Here is a 22,475-nt window from a genome sequence, read left to right on the forward strand (position 1 = left end):
ATCTCTGCCATCAAAAGGCTAGTTCTTTTGTCTGGTTTGTTGAAGAGGACTTATTTTCACTTCTCATTTTGCTATCAAAATTATTCCTATTTCCCTTAAGTTAGCTTCTGTTGCTGGGGGAAAAAATGGCTTGTTTCTCTGTAAATCTATATCCTACTCCAGGCATCCTGACCCTGTGCCCACTTTCTGTCTTCCAGCGGACTTCTTTTTGGACTGGTGTGTGTGTGTGTGTGTGTGTGTGTGTGTGTGTGTGTGTGTGCATGCGTGTGCTAGCGCGTTTCTGCTAGTAGCACTAAATCACACTGGCAGTTTTCTCTTTTGACTATGCTTATCTCATCCATAGGCCTTGTGTTTATTCTTGCACCAACCAGAACAATTAGACATATTGTGTTCTCCCTTCATGCTTTCCCTCTCTTGTTTGAATTATGCAATGAGTAGCACTGTTAGTGTTTTCCTTAAGAAGTAGAGTATAGATGGGCCATCTAAGCCAGTCATCACTAAGGGCATGTGAAGCATGTGAAAAAAACAATACAGAAAATGTTAATAAGCAAACCCAAATGCTTGGGTTATTATTTGCGTAAGACTAAGATAAGCATGGACTTGCATTGTTTAGAACGTTTGAGGCCAGGTGTGGTAGCTCACACCTATAATCCCAGCACTTTGGGAGGCGGAGGCAGAGGCAGGTGGATCCCTTGAGCCCAGGAGTTCAAGACCAGCCTGGGCAACATGGTGAAACCCCATCCCTGCTAAAAATATGAAAAATTAGCCAGGCGTGGTAGCACATGCCTATAGTCCCAGCTACTCATGAGGCTGAGGTGGGAGAATCGCTTGAGCCCAAGCAGTCAAGGCTGCAGTGAGACAAGATCACACCACTGCACTCCAGCCTGGACAATGAGAGTGTGACTCTGTCTCCCCCAAAAAAGAAAGTTTTTTTTTAACGCTTTTTGTGAGCATAGTTCTGTATCAGATGATCTGAAATGAATGTGGAAGGAAGTCCAGCCCTCAACTAAGCAAACCATTCACGCATGAAAAGATCTCAGATTATTGCAGAAATGGTTAATGGTTCTCTCCTCTTTTGGTACTAGAGCACTTAGTTGATACCTGTTACCCAAAGGACCTTGCATAATATTGTATGTCTGTCTTTCACATACATCTTTAAGCTCCTTGGAGTTAGAGATCATGTTCTCTGCATCTGCATGTTTAAGGTTTGGTGCCTACAGAGCTTAAATATATTTTGCATTTAATAGATGTTTGTTGAACTGAATATCATTAAGTAAAAATTAATAATGTACTGAGCATTAGAGAAAAGACAAAGCATTCATCACAGTTTCCTAAAGGTGAGTTTCAAGTTGAGTTTTGAAGGAACATAATTCCAAGAATTAGGGTCAAAGAAATTCTACTCCTAGCTTTCTTCAGAAGTTTTTCTGGTATCATTGATGATACTTGTAACATCCTAGGATCAGAAGAACCTTAGGGGCCACCAAATCCTGCCACCACTCCTGTTCATAAATCCTTTCTTTGAAGACTGATGCTTCATGGGGTGATGTGACATGGGCAGGACCAGACTATCTACCTGGACTTCTCATTGTCATTTTTCCAGAAAGATAAGCATCCTCTCATGTTGAAAGACTTTTGAACCCTTGTTTTGTTCTGGGTAAATCTGAATTTGATACTTCAAGTGTCTTTGTTTTTTGGTGTTGGTTGGGGCTAGAATTTATAGTCTGTAACTAAGGACTGATTTCCAAACTCTGCACTTTTCTAAGGGTCAGCTTATCTTTGTAACAGATACCATTGGGGCAGTGGAAGGCGGTGATGAGTTACTTCCCACCTGAGGTGGGCATTATGCTAACTTATAGAGAATCCACTTGAGTTCAGGCAGATAGAGGCCATCCTGTTCTACAGTAATTCAAGTGTTGGATTGCAGGAGATCGCAGAACTCTCAGGGTTAGAAAGAGTCTTCATTGATTCTACAAAATACTTGTTATATGAGGCATTGTGTACAGGGCTGGGGGTATAATGGTGAAAAGTCAGATGTGTTTCTCACCTGGATGGAATGTATGATCTAACAAGGTACAAATAAGCCATACAAGCCATGGTGCTCCCAGGGCCCTACAGCAAGGCCTTGGGCCAGCTGCACATTCGGTACTTGAGCCCTTTTCTAATCCCACTGGTGTCGTGGAGACCATGGGCCCTGAACACAATCTTCTCTCTTTTTCTATCACCTTCTTGCTTTCCTTCTGTTACCAGTAGGTTTGTTTGTTTGTTTTTTGTAAAGCCTTTGCTCATTTTGGGCTTCAGCTGGAAGTTGTTGATCACAAGACTTGGGAGTCTGCTGTAGGACAAAAAGCAGGCACAGGGTCAGGATGCCTCAAGTGGGATGGAAATTTACTGATTATAGGGTTTTTATTCAAGGAATTTTGTATTTGACAGTGGTGTATGTATTATACATACACTGGGCAGAAAACAATGCTCAAGCGAGGAGGTTTACAGTAGGCTGGGTGAGTCCTGGATCAGGTGATAGAAGTGGAATTGGACCCAGAGGACAAATGTGAGACATACAATAAAACTCCAGCAAATGGGGCTTCCAACCAGTTGAAAATGGGAAAAACTAGAAGTGGTTTTGTGGCATGAAATTGTGTGCCCAGGAGAACCACAAGGCCATTAGGTTCATGAAAAAGGCCAGGCTCTTGCCACTTTTGCTCATTGTCCTCTCTAGCACCTGGCTCAGTGTCCAGCACAAAGTAGATGCTTGATAAATGTTTCATGAACGAATGAACAAAATAGAGGTTATCCAAAGGGAAGCAAGTTCGCTCTAGAAGAATGAAGAGCCTTCTGCATTCATTTTGGAAGCCAACATTAGTTCTGTAAGGTGGAGGAAGGGCTTTTCATGATGAGAACTGTGTGCCATCAATATCCAAAGGAAAAGGTGAAGGAGAGCAGTGCATTAATGAGCTTGTGTAAAGCATGATTTTTCTTCCAGTTGGCTGACTGTTGCAAAGGCCTTTTTTAATTTTGACAAGCTTTGTGACAGGCTAATCACAGAGGACATTTGTGCATGTGATATTTTCTAAGCCACATTTGCAGTTAATAAAATGCTTTTATTTCAGTAAAATTAAAATGAAGAAAACACATATTCTCTCATCCTTAAAGAAAAAAAGAAAGGCTGGTCACAGTGGTTTGTGCCTGTTATCTCAGTACTTTGGGAGGCCGAGGCAGGCGGATCACCTGAGGGTCAGGAGTTCAAGACAAGCCTGGCCAACATGGTGAAACCCCGTCTCTACCAAAAAATACAAAAAGTAGCCAGGTGTGGTAGCACACACCTGTAATCCCAGCTGCTTGGAGGCTGAGATGGAAAATCACTTGAACCCAGGAGGCAGAGGTTGTAGTGAACCGAGATTGCATCACTGCACTCCAGCGTGGGCAACAGAGTGAGACCCTGTCTTAAAAAAAAAAGAAAAGAAAAGAAAAGAAAGGAAGGAAGGAAGGAGAAAGAAAGAAGACCTTATTGATTCCGGGCATCTAAAAGCAACACTGGGTTTTGCATTCCAGCTGGCAACGCTAAGCAGACGTAAGCTTTTGTTTTCCCCTCTGACTTTGGAGTTTGTGCTGACTTTGTAACCATTGTCTGATTAACACGGAACTCCAGTAGAGGGCCTCCATTATCTTAAAAGGGGGTGTTAGAAGCCTCTGGAGGCTGCTTGCCCCATCTCTTACTCTCTGTTCTCCTGTTTTCTAGGACTGCATTGACGTAGGCTGGTGGGAAGGAGAGCTGAACGGCAGACGAGGCGTGTTCCCCGATAACTTCGTGAAGTTACTTCCACCGGACTTTGAAAAGGAGGGCAATGTAAGTCTCCCTGGTTTTGATTTCAGTGCCCCGCATGCTGGCAGAATTGTGGCTCCCATGATGGGACTTGGGATGGGGGAAGTTTGGTGTAATGTTGAAGAGCACTGGCATTTGAACATTCAGCAGACCCACATTCTGAGCCCTCGGCTGCCGTATACTCTGTAACAAGTTTCCTCATAGGACACATCTGTTAGCTGGCAACGGTGATCTCTACCCTGGGGTTGTTGCATACATAAACAAGATAGTGCGTGTAAAACACTCAGTGCATCACTGGCACATTTCAGCACCTAAATAAACTGTGAGAACCTTGGGTGCTCTTTTTGGTAAGTGGACTGCCTGCATCCCGCATAGCATGATCCTTGGGGGTGGTAAAGTAGCCAGTGTTGTGGAAGTGCCTGAAAAGCACATTGTAATGCTGAGGATACAGCGGGGGAGGCCTGCTAATTTTTTTTTCTTTTATTTGGGTCATTTATTTTCCTTCTAGTCCTGGGGTCAGTACATATATGGCTTCTCTTCACCCTTTAGGTTGACAGTTTTCTCCACGTTGCTGCTTATGATACGATAAAGCTCAGCATAGAAGGCCCTCAGGTCCAGCACCATGGCCCTGAGCTCCCCATAGGCTGCCTCATCTCGCTTGTGCTCAGAGGCCCGGTAATCCATCACATGAGTCTCCTTGGAGGCCTTGGCCACAGCATCCCCACGTTCTGAGAAGTACTTGGAAATGGTTGTCTGGAAAGCTTCCACTTTGGTCTTGATGGCATTCACCCTCTCCAGTACCTTCTCCTGGATTGCTACCCCAAAATCATTTCCATCTTCAATCTTGGGGATCAGGTGCTGGATCCATGTGATTACCAGAATGCATTTCTCTTTGAGAGTCCAGACTTCTGGCTTAACCAGGGCAAGCAGGGACAGGACCTTCTCATTCCCAGGGAGAAATCCACACTTAGGGACTTCTTTCTTCTCCTGCTTATCTGTTTCTATCTCATCATCCTTGGGTGGAGGATCTGGGATGGGGATGTCCAGTGTGGCTCGGAGAGAAGTCAGGTCAGCCACATTGAGGGAGTCCTCTTGCAAGAGCTGATTCAGGTATATGATTTTCTGTGGTAAGAATCTGTAGAGGAATTCCTCAGCCTCCTGGAAAAGATTCTGCTTGAAGACCTCCACCTGTTTGCGGGCCTCCCCGCTCAGATGCACCCCACACGGCTTGGTCATGCTGCTTCAAGTCGCTAGATCTCTCTTTTTTTTTTTGAGACATAGTCTCACTCTGTCACCCAGGCTGGAGTGCAATGGTGTGATCTTGGCTCACTGCAACCTTCACCTCCCAGGTTCAAGCTATTCTCCTGCCTCAGCCTCCTGGGTAGCTGGGATTACAGGCACATGCCACCATGCCCAGCTAATTTTTGTATTTTTAGTAGAGATGGGGTTTAACCATGTTGGTTAGGCTGGTCTCGAATTCCTGACCTTGTGATCCACCTGCCTCAGCCTCCCAAAGTGCTGGGATTACAGGTGTGAGCCACTTCACCCGGCTGAGGCCTGCTAATCTTTCTGTACTATATGTGTACATGTGTGAGTACATCTACACATATCCATATATGAGTATATACGCATCTCTCATCCATGGTTTCTCTTTAGTTGTGGGAGCCCATTTGACCATGCCATTGTTTAAATCAGCCACTCCATCTGTGTTTGCCTCACTCCAGGTGTATTGTTTCCCTGCTAATGATGTAATAAGAAATGTTAGGAAGTTAGAAGCACTTTCCAGTATAAGAGGGTAGCAATCCCATCTTCAGGGTTCTTTGCCCAGGTTTTCATGTGACCTCTGCCCACCCTTCCCAGCCTCAGTCTGCTTTATGCCCATGAGGACTCTGTTACTAGACCATGCTGAGACTGATCTTGCCGTGGCACCATTCCAGTAGGGCTGAGGTGTGGGAAGGATAGCTACAATGCTGGTGGATTGGTTGCCGAGGATACTAAAGTAGCATTTAATGGGATTTGTGCTGCTTTGATGAATGGATGTAATTGTTTAAGAAGCTAGATGGTGTCGGCACCTGCCAAGATTATGCCCCATAGACCATTAGGTTGATTTGAAGGCTAAGTTAGCCACACTTCATAAGCTTTTTGATTTCTTTCTTTCTTGTGTTGTTTAAGTGTAGAATGTTCTGTTCCACACCTGTTATTCTCTCTTGGAGTCTGAGTTTGGGTTTTAGAGAATCTGTATTCTGCTTCCTTATGTTTCCTAGAGTCTTGATACTTAAAGTGAGATCCATGGATCAGCAATAGCAGCATCATCTGAGAGCTTGTTAGAAATGCTTAGACCCCACCACAGACCTGGTGCATCAGAATCTGCATTTTAACAGTGTTCTCTGGTGATCTGTTTGCATATTACAGTATAGGAAGCACTGGTGTAGAAGCAGGTATCTGTCTAAGTGATGACAACCCACCTTTTGGTTTCCTCCCCCATCCCTCATACTTTAGGAGGGAAATAAATTCACACAACAGAGAAGAGCTCATCATTCAATAAGGAAATTTTCCACCAAGCAAAATCACTTGAAATGTTTTCCTGATGACTATAGCAATAGTGGATTTTCATTTGACAAAATCAGTCACTGAGAAGAACAGATACTAAACACTTAGTAATGACTGCATAGGAAGTGTTTTGAAATAGTAGGACACAGGAATGAGGTTTGGCAAACATTACATAGAGTACGGTGGTTGTGACCATAGGCTGTGGCATCAGATAGATCTGGGTTTGAATCCTATCTCTGTCACTTACTCATTCTGTAGCCAAAGCCAAGTCACTGAATGTCTCTAAGCCTCTGCATTCTCATCCATAAAATTATATGAATAATTGTACCTACCTTGTTGAAGTGTTGAGAGAAAATTTACTGGGATGATGCACATAAATTATTAAGCATGGTGCCTGATAGTTAGTAAATGCCTCACACAGATTAATTATTCCAGTCTTTATAATTACTATTTACCATGAAGGGAAGGCCCTAGCTGAAACTATGAAGCAATGATAGAAGGCTGACTCTGGTTCTTTTTGCTCCAGTTGATCAAATCAAAACAGTTATCTTGGTGTCTTGGCAAGCTTCTCTGAGAATCCAAATGCATCTAAAAACTTTGATAAATGGCCATTAAAAATAAATATAGCAACTTAGAAAATATATTGGTAGAGACACGTAAGCACAGAATGGCATAATCTTTATGTTATTTCTCATGTTTTTTTCTGGATCTGCTGCCTGACATATATGTTTTATTCTCATTCATTCACTCATTCAGTATCTATTGAGTCCTTTCTCAGGGCTGGCCACTGTGCTGGTTGATTGAAAGTGAAGCATGCACATGAGTGCCGTCCTGGTGAGCTTAGAGTTAGGCAGTTAGGTCTGGCATTTAGGGCCGTGGAGACTTGCCAAACTCTTCTGAAAGGATACCTGATATAGGCCTCTCCAAGTGAGTGGAGGCAAGGAGGCTGTGCAGTCTGCCTGTACTTCCCTTCTTCCCTATCTTTGTGAGGCTAGTAAAAGCTAGGCACATCCTGAAACACTCAGGTACCAAGACCTTCATGGTAACTCCTCTGCCTTCAACCCAGGAATCTTAGCAAGCATACCATCCTACTAGACATTTGCCACCTTATTGGTTATAATTGAGGCAGTATGTTTTTTAATTGACAGATAAAATTATTTGTATTTAATGTGTACAACATGATGCTTTGAAGTATATATGCATTGCGGAATGACTGAATCTAGCTAATTACCATATGCATTACCTCACATCGTTATCATTTTTATGGTGATGGCCAGTAAGGTTTTGAAGGCTAGGGTAAAATCTAGATCTTTCTTTTAACAAATGGGTAAAGCATGCCTTCTAATTCCCAGTCATGTTTTAGGGGGACAGTAAATTCACTCAGGTGAGAGCTATTCCATAGTGTACTTTTCTAGAAGCTCTGTGTTACATAAGCTATTAAGGGAAGCACTTCCACCAGGAGAGTGAAGTTGTCAGTGATGACTGGACTGGGCATGGCATGCTCTTTGGGACATGCACACTCCCCATGGGCATCTCTCCAATCCCAGACAAGCAGCCACCATCTCTTTGATAGGTCTTTTAACCTTGTCCCTACGAAGCAGAAAACCCAATTTAAGGGAAACAGTAGTTATACCTGTCAGACAAAGTAATATCTATAGCTAAAAAGTGATTGTATAATGTAACATTTAACTTCTAGAAAATTTGAAATATAGCATCCTTTTCCATCCCCTCTGGCCTATAAAAACCAGCCAACCATGTTCACATTGGTTGTTATACCAGCCTTTATTGCTGCACCCAGAGTATTGGTGAGTTGGTGACAATGTGACGAGATGGGGCTGTCATTTGCTGAGTTGAGGGTGTAAAGATGATTAGAATCATTAACATGGAGGCACTACGTGAATGACAGAATTTGAAACATTCTGCCACTGGTTTCAGCAGATGTCATCTTGTCTTGCCAGTGACTAGGGTTACAATCATTCACCCAGAAAAGAGGACTATCTGTGATGATTAGGGTAGACAGAAGCAAACGACATTTATTCAACAGCAGGCCTCTTGACTCTGTAGGTATCACCAGAGCATTCTGATGAGGCTGACATATTTTCTTCTGGGGTATGAATTCAGGTGGTTACTATAAGGCCTTTTAGAATTCCTGGCCATCTTTCTTTCGGAGAATGCTTAGTGGATTCTTCCTCACCAGAGTGACAAATGCTTTGGGGTTTTTCCTCAAAATATTCCAGAAGAGCATCTGTTGATCTCTTGGTGCATGTTTTAGAGCAATTATGTAAGCTATTTATAAGAGAACCTAGATTCAATGGCTGTCTGTTTATTTTAGGCATTGACAGTAAAATTGAATACTAGAACAGAAAGATTAAATACTCTGAGAGCTCTAATGAAGCAATGCGTGTGCTGTATCATTGTTACAGAAGGCTAACGGGGAACTTAGACTCTCAAAAACTGCAGAAACAACTGCTCATTGTCATTAACAAAAGAACAAAATTAGAATAGGTATTTTGAAAGATAGTGTTAAGAAAGTGGCCGGGTGTGGTGGTTCATGCCTGTAATCCCAGCGCTTTGGGAGGCCAGGTGGGAGGACTGCTTGAGCCCAGGAGTTTGAGACCAACCTGGGCTACAAAGCAAGACCCCATCTCTACAAAAATAAGAAAAATTAGTGGGCATGGTGGTACATCCCTGGGGTCCCAGCTATTCAGGAGGCTGAGGTGGGAAGATCACTTGGGCCCAGGAGTTTGAGACTGCAGTGAGCTGTGATCATGCCAGTGCACTCCAGGCTGGGCAACAGAGCGAGACCCTGTCTCAAAAAAAAAAGAATAAATCTCAGACTCCAGTTCTTCTAAGAAAAACTGTTCATACCACCAGAAGATATTACTAATGTACCACACATTTATTTGGAGGGCTCTTTTGAGTTAGTGCAAGTCAAGAATGAAGGCGTTGCTAAGATTTCCATAGGCATTTCCCTAGTGAATGCTCCTCAGTGGAGGCTCAGCCTCAGGGACTCAGAAACCTGCCCTCGAAGATGTCCCTGTGACTATGATGCAGGCTCGCCTTTGCCTAGTCACAGAGACTTAATCAGGTAGCAGGCAGCCAGTTTACTCATCGCAACAGGAACTCAGATGTCAGCCAGTCTGGAACGCAGGGGTCTGCCTGCCCCGGTCATTTTGTCCCCTATGGGCCTGATCCCTTAGAAGCCAGGTTCCACCAGAAGCCACATTTATCCAGTGCTTGCCGGGAGGGCAAGGAATCAAAACAAGAGGAGTTTGTTGTTCTTACCAAGGCTCTGGCAGGTATCAGCTGAGACTGCCTCAGACACCAAAGGCAAAGGTTTGCCAAGGGAGCCATGTGTTGAAGTCGGCTAAGCCTCAATGACACTTGCAAGAGCACTGCACCATTGCCTTCGGTCTCCATTTGTCTGTTTTCATGACTGACTAGACCTTTCCTGTTCACATTAATCTCCAGACACATTGTGATGCAAGCAGTTAGATTTCCCACTTTCTCCATTGTAATTATGTGCCAACCTAGCCTTTTATGATTTTTTTTAGTACAAGTTTTACAGATTCCAAACTTTTGCAGGAAAGGAAGTCTCTTGCTCGATTCCCACAGTAGCCGAATTTTGCTGGTTTAACTCTATCTTCTCTATACCAAGTTCTTTGGAGGCCCATTACCTTACTTGGCCTCCATCTTCTGACAACCCTGTCCTTAAAATCTGTTCTTAATCGACATTTTCTTTATTCTTCATCATGTCCTTTAGCCTTTAGCCCTGGTCCTGATTTCTATTTAGAATTATCTTAAAAGACACCTTATCTGAAAACATGGCATCTGTAATAAGAGCTGTTATTTTTCTAGTTTCTGAAGATGTCCAATAAATTATTTCCCTATTTGTTAGCCTTCCAAAAGAAAGAAATACGTGCTTCTAATAAGCAGCCTTATGAAAAATATTTACCTAACCGCTATCTGTCTTGAACATTTAGTTTCATGGGTGGTTTCACATGCAAAGAAATGGAGTTTGTCAAGGAGTTAATGTCATCCGAGTATGACCTATTGACTCAGCCCCAGTGGACTTTCTCAAAGCCACCTGGATGGTATTCCCTCTCCCTTCTCCAGTCGTACTTACAGCCTGTAGTCTATGAAGGCAGAGCCCACATCCCAAGCTTCTCCTTCATGGGGCCTTACAGCACGCATGGTACATGGTTGCTGGTGAAGAATCCCTGGTCTTTTAGTTGGTTGGTGCCAGAGTGTACCTTCTCTTCCTCCTGGCCCTCCTCTCCTACTTGCTGCTCTCTCTTGTACAAAAGAGGAGGAAGAGTGGAGGGGAGGGGCAGGGGGAGCTGGCCTCCTGTCAGATTACCCTTCCCAGACCAAGAGAGGCCCAGATCCTTCCATTTGATCATGGGATCTGGGCATGGAATCGAGGCATCACTTTCAGGGTGGGGCAGATGGAGCGAAGGGGTAAGCCAAGGGGGTGAACTGCAAGAGCATCTTAGGGAGAAGCCAAATGCTAAGGCCTGGCTGACCTCCCAGTAGGCCATCAGTCTGAATGGGAGATGATGGATGTAGGCCAGAGGCTGAGGGAGGAAACTAGAGAAAGACTCTTCCAAGAGTGGGTTCCCCAGGTCCCTGGGTATCTCCAGTGTGGGTTACAGGGCAGGCAGTTGCTGAGGACTCTATAGGGTACAAAGGTGCAGTTATAGACACTGTCATCACCTAGAGCATGGCTTCAGCTGCACATTTCAAAGGTGTGGCTGGGCCTCCAGGGGCAGGGGAGAAAAGGGCAGAGTGGAGGTCCCCATGTGTTTCTAGAGCTGCAAGGGGGTGCCCTAATCAGGAGCTGTCCATTTGTGTCCCCTCTCCAGCCACACACACACACACACACACACACACACACACACACACCCCTCCAGAGAACTTAGCAGGATATGTGGAGGAGGTCTTCCAAAGTCCAGAATTGCTCAAAATCAAACTGAGACTTCCAGAACCTCACTATACTCTGCTAACAAAGCCCCTCTAAAGGGTACCCAGCCATCAGGGTACACTTCTGTATTTTTTTTTGTTTTTAACAAATCACATCTCTGGGGCCAGAGCTCTGAAGGCAAACCAGCTCAAGAGGCAAAGGAACAAACCAAATTCCTGCCAGGGGAACAGATGAACCCTTTTGCTTGGGAAGGGCCAGTCTTACCAAACAAGGGACAGAGTCAGTTCTGAAATCCTTCACAGGAAACAAAGCTTGTCTTCCTGCTATTCTCATTCCAGAATGTTCATATCTATTTCCTTCCTGGTAGTGTAAAGGCAAAAATCAAATCTAGCTAATATATCCCTTGAAGGATGGTGTCTGCATGTCTTGGTCCAAGCCAACAACCCTACACACAGGCAGACATGGACACACATGCACTTAGGCCTGTGCTCCCTCCATGTATGAAGACCGCGGAAGGCATTCAGCTCTCCCAGAAATCAGAAAATGTGGGTTCATTGATTTTGTTATCATTATATTCATGTTGGCTCTTGTGAAATGAATTCCCATAGTCTGGACATTGAGAAACATTGAGTTCTGGGCCCTCTGGCTACCAACTAGCTGTTGAAAAAGCCTTTCTGGGCCTCAGTGATCTCAGCTGTATGGGGGACCTCTGTGATCACTTTCAGCTCTTAACATCCACTGTTTTTTTAGTACTTACCTGCAAGTTGAGCAGGCTGAAGCCACCTGAGGTTGGAGCTGGAGCATTTTACCTTCACCATGGAGGAAGGGGTAAAGAGAATAAATAGAACAAGTGCCACTAAAAACTCGGGACTTAAATACTTGCCTGAGTTGAAAGGATGTTTTAGTATGTGCACCTATAGGAGCTGGTTAATATCTTATTACTGTTAAACTCCACACAGGAAACCTTGACCTACTACTTAGCCCAGAGGACCCCAGCCCCATTTTCTTTATTCAGTCACAATTGGATGTTTGAAGGGAAATCAACTAAGTGATCTCCTCATGTCTTTTTATTTGAGAATAGTGAACTCGTGATGAATTTTCTACTGTCACATTTTGTTGGAGAATCACCCATTCTGACTTCTCATTTCACACTGCCACCTTCCTGTTGCATTTAAAAATTTTTTTTTAATTCTATTTATTTTATTTTTCTTATGGAGACAGGGTTTCCCTCTGTTGCCCAGGCTGGAGTGCAGTGGCACGATCTCAGCTCATTGCAGCCTCTGCCTCCCAGGCTCAGGTGACCCTCCTGCCTCAGCCTCCCGAGTAGCTGGGACCACAGGCATGTGCCACCATGCCCTACTAATTTTTTTGTATTTTTTGTAGAGATGGGGTTTCACCATGTTGCCCAGGGTGGTCTTGAACTCCTGAGCTCAGGCAGTCTGCCTGCCTGTCTCCCAAAGTGCTGGGCCTGTTGCATTTTTTAAAAAACATTGTAGGCCCATGTGCAATACTTTATGAATCATTTGGGGGAGGAGAGCAGTCCAGAGCTGCATAGAACCCTGGCCCTGATTTTTATTTAGAATTACTTTAAAGATACTCTGTTTGAAAATGTGGCATCTTTTCTCCTCTGAAAAAGCATGAAGGCTAAGTTTGATGGAACCAGAGAAAGTGAAGTCAGTAAAGAATTAAAAAAGAGGAAAACTTATAAACCCCCTCTGCTAGTAAGCAAAGCAGGCACCTGGCCAACATTGATCAAGAGTGGTAGATGCAAGACAGACAGCTCACAAACTGTTCCTTCCTTTCAAAACTGTGCCCCTAACTGCCTCTGCAACTGCCGGGTTTCTGAACAAAACTTCACACTTCTGTCTCTGTCCTTTGCCACATTCACACACATACTTGCTGTGACCACACTTTTCATACACTGTCTGTTAGTGTAACGTTTTCCCCTCTCCCTCCCCCGGTGCCCCTCTGCTCTGCTCTGTCACATTTCATGTGTCTGCAACATGCCAAATGTGACACAACAGTAAGGGACTTTTTTTCTTTGACCAATAGTGTTGGAAAATATGATGACTTGTAATTGTAGTTTTTAAATTTGGGGCCCTGTGGTTTGAGGCAAGGTCGCTGGGCTAATGGCCTCGGTGAAAGGAGGCTTATATGAAATTGGTTATAAAAATGTTCAGACTAGCGAGGAGTGAAGAAGATGTCCAGGGGTAGGCATCGTTGGGACTTGGCTGGGAAGAATAAGGCCACAGGTTGTTGGCAGTTTTGTGTATAAGAAATGACAGGCATACTTTATTCTTCTGTGCTTTCCTTTATTGTGTTTCAGATACTACATTTTTTACAAATTGAATGGTTGTGGTAACCCTGTGTGGAGCAGATATACTGGCGCCATTTTCCAACAGCATGTGCTCATTTCATGTCTCTGTGTTATATTTTGGTAATTCTCATGACATTTCAAACTTTTTCATTATTATTATATCTGTTATGGGTAATCTGTGATCAGTGATCTTTGACATTACTATTGTAATTGTTCTGAGGCACCATAAACTGTGCCCATAGAAGATGGCAAACTTAATTGATCAATGTTGTGTGTATTCTGACTACTCCATTGAGTGATGGAGTGATTCCCTACCTCTCTCCCTCTCCTTGGGCTTCCCTATTTCCTGTGACACAACAATGTTGAAATGAGGCAAACTAACAGCCCTATGATAGCCTGTTCAGGTGAAAGGAAGAACCACACATCTCTCACTTTAAATCAAAAGCTAGAAATGATCAAGCTTAGTGAAGAAGGCATGTTGAAAGCTGAGACAGGCCAAAAGCTAGACCTCTTGCACTAAACAGACAAGCTTTGAATGCAAAGGAAGAATTTGTGAAGGAAATTAAAAGTGCTACTCCAGTAAACACATGAATGATAAGAAGGTAAAACAGCCTTATTGCCAGGCATGGTGGCTCATGCCTGTAATCCCAGCACTTTGGGAGGCCAAGATGGGAGGATCACTTGAGCCCAGGAGTTCAAGACCAGCCTGGGCAACATAGTGAGACTCTATCTCTAAAAATAAATAAATAAAAACAGCCTTATTGATAATATGGAGAAAGTTTGAGTGGCCTGAATAGAAGATCAAACCAACCGCGACACTTCCTTAAGCCAAGGTCTAATCCAGAGCAAGGCCCTAACTCTGTTCAAGTCTATGAAGGTTGGGAGAGGTGAGGAAGCTGCAGAAGAAAAGTTGGAAGCCAGCAGAGGTTGGTTATTGGGGTTTAAGGAAAGACGCCGTCTCCATAACATAGAAGTGCAAGGTGAAGCAGTAAGTGCTGATGGAGATGCTGCAGCAGGTTACCCAGAAGATTGAGCTTAGTTGAGGGTAGCTACGCTAGACAGCAGATTTTCAGTTGATGAAACAGCCTTCTATTGGAAGAAGATATCATCTAGGACTTTCATAGCTAGAGAAGTTGGTACCTGGCCTCAAAGCTTCAAAGGACAGGCTGACTCTCTTGGTAGGGGCTAATGCAGCTGGTGACTATAAGTTAAAGCCCGTGCTCATTTACCATTCTGAAAATCCTGGGACACTTAAGAGTTATGCTGCCAGATATGGCAGCACATGCCTGTAATCCCAGGATGGGGAGGCTGAGGCAGGATGATCACTTGAGCCTAGGAATTTCAGACCAGCCTGGGCAGCATAGCAAAACTCCATCTCTACAAATAATTAACAAAATTAGCCAGTTGTGGTGGTGTGTACCTGTGGCCTCAGCTACTTGGGAGGCTGAAGTGACAGGATCTCTTGAGCTTGGGAGGTTAAGTCTGCGGTGAGCTGTGATCATACCACTGCAACACTGCAATCCAGCCTGGGTGACATAGTGAAACCCTGTATCAAAAACAGAAAAAAAAAAAAAAGAAAGGATTATGCTAAATCTACTCTGACTCTGTTCTATAGATGGAAAAACAAAGCCTAGATGATAGCACATTTGTTTACAGCATGGTTTACTAAATATTTTAAGCCCACTGTTGAGACTACCACTTGGAAAACAAGATTCCTTTCAAAATATTACTGCTCATTGACAGTGCACCTGGTCACCCAAGAGCTCTGATAGGGATGTATAAGGAGATCAATGCCATTTTCATGCCTGCTAATACAACATCCATTCTGCAGCCCATGGATCAGAGTCATTCCAAATATTATTTAAGAAATACATTTTGTAAGGCTATAGCTACCATCAATAGTCATTCCTCTAATGGATCTAGGGAAAGTCAATTCTGGAAAGGGCTTACCGTTCTAGATGTGAGTAAGAACATTTGTGATTCATTGGAGGAGGTCAAAATATCAACATTAACAGGGGTTTGGAAGAAGTTGCTTCCAACCCTCATGGATGACTTTGAGGTGTTCAAGACTTCAGTGAAGGAAGTAACTGCAGATGTAGCGGAAATAGCAAGAGAACTAGAATTGGAAGTGGAGCCTGAAGATGTGACTGAATTGCTGCAATCTCATGATCAACCTTGAATGGATAAAGAGTTACTTCTTATGGATGAGCAAAGAAAGTGGTTTCTTGAGATGGAATATATTCCTGGTGAAGATGCTGTGAACATTATTGAAATGACAACAAAGGATTTAGAATATTACATATGCTTAGTTGATAAAGCAGTGGCAGGATTTGAGAGGATTGACTCCAGTATTGAAAGATGTTCTACTCTGACTAAAATGCTATCAAACAGCATCGCATGATACAGAAAAATTTTTCATGAAAGGAAATCAATTGATGTGGCAAACTTCATTGTTGTCTTATTTTAAGGAATTGCTAGTTACCCCAAGTCGCTGCTGTCAACATTGAGGCAAGACCCTCCCCAAGTACAAAGTTTACAACTTGCTGAAGGCTTAGATGATCATTAGTTTTTTCTAGCAGTGAAGTATTTTTAAAGTACGAACATTGCTCTTTTAGACATACTGCTATTACACACTGTATAGACTACAGCAGAGCATAAACATAACTTTTATATGCACTGAGAAACCAAAAAATTCCTGTGATTCACTTTATTGCAGTAGTCTAAAACCAAGTTTGCAATATCTCCGAGATATGCCTGAACTCTGATTCCGAGGTAAAGGAAGGTTAACTAGCAGAACCTCACCGATCCTTTTGTTAGGTAAACACGCATCTGTCCCCAGTCTTATTAACACAATGACAGAGAAGGGAGGAAGAAAAAGAGTGGAGAGCTAGAAGGGGCTGGCAAAAAGGGAAAGAATAATGTGAGACCATGAGGCAGAAACACATCTATCCCACGGAGCGCCTGTGTGTAAGGGCTGGTGGTCCTTAGAGCAGCTTGCTTTCTTTATTTTAATAAAGTATATTTCACTGCACTCGTAGAGACAATACAGAAAAAATATTAAGAATGACACACACACATGCACATGTATGCACCCAGAATCTGAGATCACTGCTTTAAATTTCTTTCCTCCTTTTCTGTGTATGTTGCAGCCTAGTTGAGCTCATACTGTAGCTGCAATTTGATACCCTTTTTTTCAGCTTTAACACAATACAGTCCCCCTGTGCTTTTTTAAACTCCTTGTATATGATTTCATGGCTGTGTGATGGTTTGTCGTGTGGATATTTTCTGGCAAGATGGACTCTTCATGGTGGCTAAGAGTACGCCTGTGGATCAGACAGCCCTGGGCTTGATGCCTAGCCATGCCCTACTCCTCTAACCTCTTTTACTAGCCTGGTGACCTCAAGAAATGACTTCATCTCTGGAAGCCTCAATTATTTCATCTACAAAATGGGTATCATAATTCACAGATTAAACAAGTCAGTGCTTACTGACTTCTGCTTATGAATTTAAATTCTCCTAAGAGGGAGGTCATATTATCACCAATTATAGATGAGAAGGTTCAGCTCGGTGAGGTCACTTGCCCCATGTCCGTGGGTAATAGTGGAAAGAGCCAGGATTTATAATGACAGTAAAATTCTGAACTCCCCCATCCCTAGCCCATACCTAATGGAATAACTTGGCTTGAATCACCCAGCTGGGAAAAAACAAAGCTGATATGTTATTGAATCCAGAGCCTACATGCTATGATGCCCCCTGAGAAAGTTCCCTGTGGGTGTGATATTCTCTGGGTTTTATTTAATACCATTTCTTTCCTTGTCACAGTGCTGCATTAGGCACTGATGGGTCAGGGCTGGTGATGGGCAGGTGCTTTGGCTAGTCCCTGTGGTAATAGTAATGTCACAGTAATACATTTTCAGAGAGCAGAAGAGACTCCAAGGAGCTTTTTAAAAACCACAACTATATGATGCCCAGAGAGGATGAGAAGTGTCGGCAGTGATGTGGATCTTCTGCTCAAACCCTCCCCATTCTCATGCTTCCTTCATTCCTTAATGATTTTGATGTTGAGATGGTTCTCCCTTTGCCCTCGGTCCCCCTTCCCCCTAAAACAGCTATCAAAGAACAGTGCCCTGGCTGGATTTTCTGGCCACAGAATAACTTGCCAAGTCCAGCCTGATCATCTCCCTCCCACAGTCAATCCTGAATGACAAGAAAATGCTGGCTACCCTGGAACCAGTTCAGGGATGCATGCCATTGATTGCATTGCTGCCTCCATCACCTACGGAGTGACAGGGTGTGAGAAAAACAAATCACGGCTGATATGCAAAAAAACAAAACAAAACAAAACAACAACAAAAAAACCCCTCTGTTCCAGTTTATCAGTTGTACAATGAGTCTGTGGGGTGTCTAACAAATGGCCTGCCAGACTCGGCGTAGGAAGGGGCAGAAGGCTTGCAACCTGATGTGGCTGCAGCAGGCCATTAGCCTGCATTTTGTTGAAGGTCCTACATCCAGAGCAGATTCGATTTTGAATCTTTACAGTGACTCTTTTCGAATTGCATGATTATTCAGCAGATTAAATCTTAATTGCAAATGCAGCTTCAGCGTAGGAGTACCATTGTGCTTGCTGGTTTCAGGCCATTTTTGCTGAGCCGTGCTTTTCCAGAAGGCTGTTACAAATTTAGAAAGGGGGAAATGGCGTTTCATTTGTCGATTGGAGCTTTGTTTTGCCGACTGGATTTATTTTAGTGTTTATTTAGAGGTGCCAAAAACTGACGTCCCTGGAGAGCGAATTGCTCAATTTTTTTGGAGAGGTTCTCTAAATTGTCCAAACTGCACATAGAAAACAATGTCTATAGTCCTTCTGTGAGAGGATAGGCTTGCCAACAATCTCATGTGGTATAATTTTGATTAATTTTTCAGAGACCCAAGAAGCCACCACCTCCATCCGCTCCTGTCATCAAACAAGGGGCAGGTAACGTACCTTTCAGTTCCATCAAATAAAATGTGAGTCTTTCTTTTTGCATATATTCAAATCATCCTCAGTGTAGAGTTCAGGATTCTTGGTTGAAGTGCCATATATTGACAACTTGGGAAGTTAACGATTTGATCTCATCAGGCAGATTTTAAAGATACTTCTGTTTTTCCTAAAAGAGAAACATACCATTAAAATGTAACCCTGGTATAGTGTAGAAATCTAGGCTCCCAAAGAGGATGATCAGAAAGAACTTTTAAAAAAACAAGTTTGGATTTTTAAAATAAACAGCTTTTGTGGAGAAAAGAACTTAATTGTCCTGTTTCACCTGTGCCCAGCTGAAGGTCAGCTTAGGGAAAATTGTTTCCCATGGGTCATAGCATTGTTGTGCATGTACGGTGTTGCTGAATTTTCAGTGTCTGTTTCAGGTGGTTAACCAAAATTTGTACTGACTTCACTTACCCCCCAACAAAAAGATGTTTTTCTAGCAATAAATACTTTTTCTCATGGTTCTTTTTTAATTTTGAAAAGTCTAATTGACTTTTTTCTGTGTAGTTCAGCTATTCAGGTTAAATAATATAGGAAGACTTGATATTGGACATTTGATAGCTCGTTGCACACTGGATTCTCGTATAATAAAAATCATATTTCATATTTCCCAATAGAAGTTCTCTTTATAATTGTTAAAATTAATTATAGGGAAAAATTCCTCCATGAATAATTAGTTAAGTGACATTTTAAAAATTAACAACAAAAATAGAAGAAAAGGAATATTTGTAGTTCTGTGCATTCACAATTATGACATTTCTTTAACAGTTAAATTATGAATAAATTTCCAGATTGGTTTATTTATAAACTTATTAAGAAGTGATTTTTAAGTTCTTTTGGCTCACCAAGTTAGGGAGAAAAACTTGACCCCAAATTCCTTTTCCATTCCCTTTGGCATAATTGAGAATTACAGAGATTAAGCCCTGAAATAGGATGTTAATTACATCTTTTGCTCCGCCCCCATCCTTGTTTGCATTGAGCAGTTTCATTTTGCCACCTAGTGGTTCTGGCCATATATTTTATTGTGCTGAAATTGAAGCAAGCTATTTATTTGCTTTTCTCTGAAGACCTCTTTCCCCATAGGCCTTGGTAATTAATCAGAGACTGTGGAGATTAGTTGAGGAGTCCAAGGCTCAGGCAATCTAGAATGTAGCTAAGATTGGATTCTTCAATATAGTAGGATTGTCAATTCTTCCTGTGTCTCTAGGAATAACACTGACTTCGTTATTGTTAGGAGACTAGATTGTACTATGGTAGGCAACTTCTTACCCTTTTAAAACAATTTTACCAAAGTTTATGATGGGTCTCTGTGGGGCAAAGCAAGATGGCATTTAATCTTCATCGATTACTGCTCATTTATCCTGCTTGAATGATCTTGGGAACTGCTTTGTAATGGAGAGGTAGATATTCATATTTTTCTCCATCATCAGCTTTCCTTGTGTTTGATTATTTGATCAAAAAAATCAGATATGAAATTGACAGAAATGAGATGTGGTATTTAATTTGTAGTGAGACATTAAGAGGATTTAAATAAAGGGTGTGTTTGGTGGATTTTTTTTTTTAACTTCTTTTGCCCTCTGAGATTGGGTAATTGAGATTTCCAATACCAAGCACCCATCTATGGAACTGGTCATGTAAAGAGTTTGTTAAGAACTCAACCCAGTCCATACATAAGAGGAGTACTTTTGACTGGTTTGTGCTCTAGCTATTTCTCAAGTGCTCTTACATGCCTGAGGCCACTGGCACCAATGAGAAAACTCCAGGTAAGGGAGCAGCTGCAGTCCATGTAGGTAAAGACTAAGTGCTAAGTGGTACATATGAAAAAATGTAATACTTGAAGGACCCCAAATTTAGTGGCATAAAACAACAATCTTCTTATGTTCACAGATTCTGTGAGTCAAGAGCAGGCCATAGCTGAGATGGCTTGTCTCTGCTCATATCTGGGACCTCAGCTGGGAATACTGAACTAGCTGAAGCTGGAGGATCCGTTTCGAAGATGAATGTTTCCCTCACATGTCTGGCTCCCCTTGACAAGGGTAGCTGGAAAGCTGGGCTCAGCTGGAGCTATAGGCTGGAGCATCTATATGTAACCTCTCCAGGGCAGTTAACTCTTAGATGGAGGTTCAGTCTTCCCGCAAATAAAGCATAAACTACAGGACCTTTTATGACTTGGCTCTGGAAATTACGTAGTATCATTCCTGCCACTGATAAAGGTAGTCACAAGCCCACCCACATTCCTGGCAAGGGGATGTAGACCTCACCTCTTACTGAGAGGAGTGTCAGATAATTCCAGGCCCTATTTTAAAATGGTTACAAAATGGGATCCAGATTCCTATGAAACCCCCTTTTTTTTGGTAGAATACAACATTCAGTGGCCCCTTATTTGATAATTGACATTTATTTATTTATACATATTCTCTGCCCCCACCCAGTGATTTCCTGTGACTATTTTGATGCCTAAGGAAATCAAGCTTAAATATCAGAAAATATTAGTGGTGTTCTTATAAATTAAGGATACATAGGCAGGTGAATTTAATGACATAGGCCAGTAATGACTTCTGCTCTCTGTTTCTAAACAGCTCCCATTTGCCAGGTAATGCTAACACCCAACTCAGGAAAAAAACTTACTGCTTTGCTCTACCTGATAAATGTTTAAATGCTGGTGTGTCTAATAAATGAATAGAGAAAACCTTTTCTGATCACTATTACCCTTCCCCTCCTAGGTACCACTGAGAGAAAACATGAACTTAAAAAGATACCTCCTGAAAGACCAGAAATGCTTCCCAACAGAACAGAAGAAAAAGGTATGAAAGCAATTCTTCATTGGCACTTCTAGAACAGCAAGAGCTAAAGCTGTCTGTTACATTGCTAGTCTGGAATACCCACAGAATTTGCTTTTTCTTTGGAATATACTGATCATGGTTTTGTTTTGATTGCTTTTACAAATCCTATTGCTAAGGAAGTAGGAGAGGATTATGTGGTACTTCGTGGGACCAGAATTTCTCATCAAATGAAAAATAACCAGCCTAGTCAGTTAACACATTGCTTCTATTTCATGATGTCTCTACCATGGCCACCCTTTCCACCCTTCAAAGTTGGGTGTAAGTTCCTTTAGGGCCTAGTGTATGTCTGTCATTTTCTACTTAGCCCGTCCTTCATGCCTAGTGTCCCAAGGTGCTTGTTCGCTGTTGATAGATGGATTTGGCTTAGTGAAATTCACATCCAGAGAAATAAACAAATGAAAGCTCTTTTCTTTGGTCACTGATGGACCCTTGACTCTGGCTAATGTTATTACAGACAGATGTCCTTGGTCAAGGATGTTGGAGGAGGTGGGGTGGCATAGTAATACTGGGAAAAGCAGCTCGGTCCCTGGAGTCTCCTGAAGGTGGTCAGGAGTGTCATTGGCAGGGAAGTAGCTTAATGTGTGTCCTGCAGTCAAGTTTATGGACGTGTTTCATTCTTACCATTTTGAGAGTCTCTCTCAAAGAAATCTGCATACTGTAGAAGGACTCATTTTATTAGGTGTCTGGGATTTGATTGATCACACATTTTTATGGGAAAAGTGCTACGTTATTATTATGAACAGGAGGCTGAGCAAATTCCATTTTAAAAAGCAGTTATTTTTAAGTCACAAGAGAAATGCTGAATTAATGAATGTAATTATTTGGAGGTGCTCCTTGGTGGCCTCATGAAATTTTATTGTGAAATTATATCAGCCTGCCAAAAGTTTTACCAACATTGCAAGCTCTTAAGAAGCTATACCTCTTTCTTTCACAGTGAGCAGTTAGAAGTTGAGTTGTGGAACCTCATTGTGAAGGCCAGGTCTATGTCACAGATTGATGAA

At 42.5% G+C, this 22,475-nt stretch overlaps 2 protein-coding genes across 14 annotated transcripts in view; one reads left to right on the forward strand and one right to left on the reverse strand.

The window, feature by feature from the left end:
* Nucleotides 1-22,475, forward strand: part of SH3KBP1 (SH3 domain containing kinase binding protein 1) — a 384,957-nt gene that overhangs the window by 299,651 nt on the left and 62,831 nt on the right. For all 13 annotated transcript variants that reach the window (XM_064364467.1, XM_064364472.1, XM_012434029.3 and 10 more), the window contains 3 exons: nucleotides 3,737-3,844; nucleotides 18,532-18,583; nucleotides 21,355-21,435. In XM_064364467.1, coding sequence (XP_064220537.1) covers nucleotides 3,737-3,844; nucleotides 18,532-18,583; nucleotides 21,355-21,435 — 241 coding nt within the window. The remainder of the gene's footprint in view (nucleotides 1-3,736; nucleotides 3,845-18,531; nucleotides 18,584-21,354; nucleotides 21,436-22,475) is intronic.
* Nucleotides 4,289-5,074, reverse strand: LOC105704707 (proteasome activator complex subunit 2-like). Its single transcript, XM_064364625.1, has one exon. It carries the CDS (start codon nucleotides 5,054-5,056, stop codon nucleotides 4,337-4,339), a length of 720 nt encoding a protein of 239 aa, XP_064220695.1. The 5' UTR covers nucleotides 5,057-5,074; the 3' UTR covers nucleotides 4,289-4,336.

Source organism: Aotus nancymaae, unplaced genomic scaffold (assembly GCF_030222135.1).
Source record: "Aotus nancymaae isolate 86718 unplaced genomic scaffold, 86718_ANA_hifiasm-v0.15.2.pri h1tg000058l, whole genome shotgun sequence".
NCBI classification, from domain to species: Eukaryota; Metazoa; Chordata; class Mammalia; order Primates; family Aotidae; genus Aotus; species Aotus nancymaae.

Coding starts and splice junctions, on each gene's coding strand:
- LOC105704707 (XM_064364625.1), bottom strand. CDS start 5,056: ATGACCAAGCCGTGTGGGGTGCATCTGAGCGGGGAGGCCCGCAAACAG.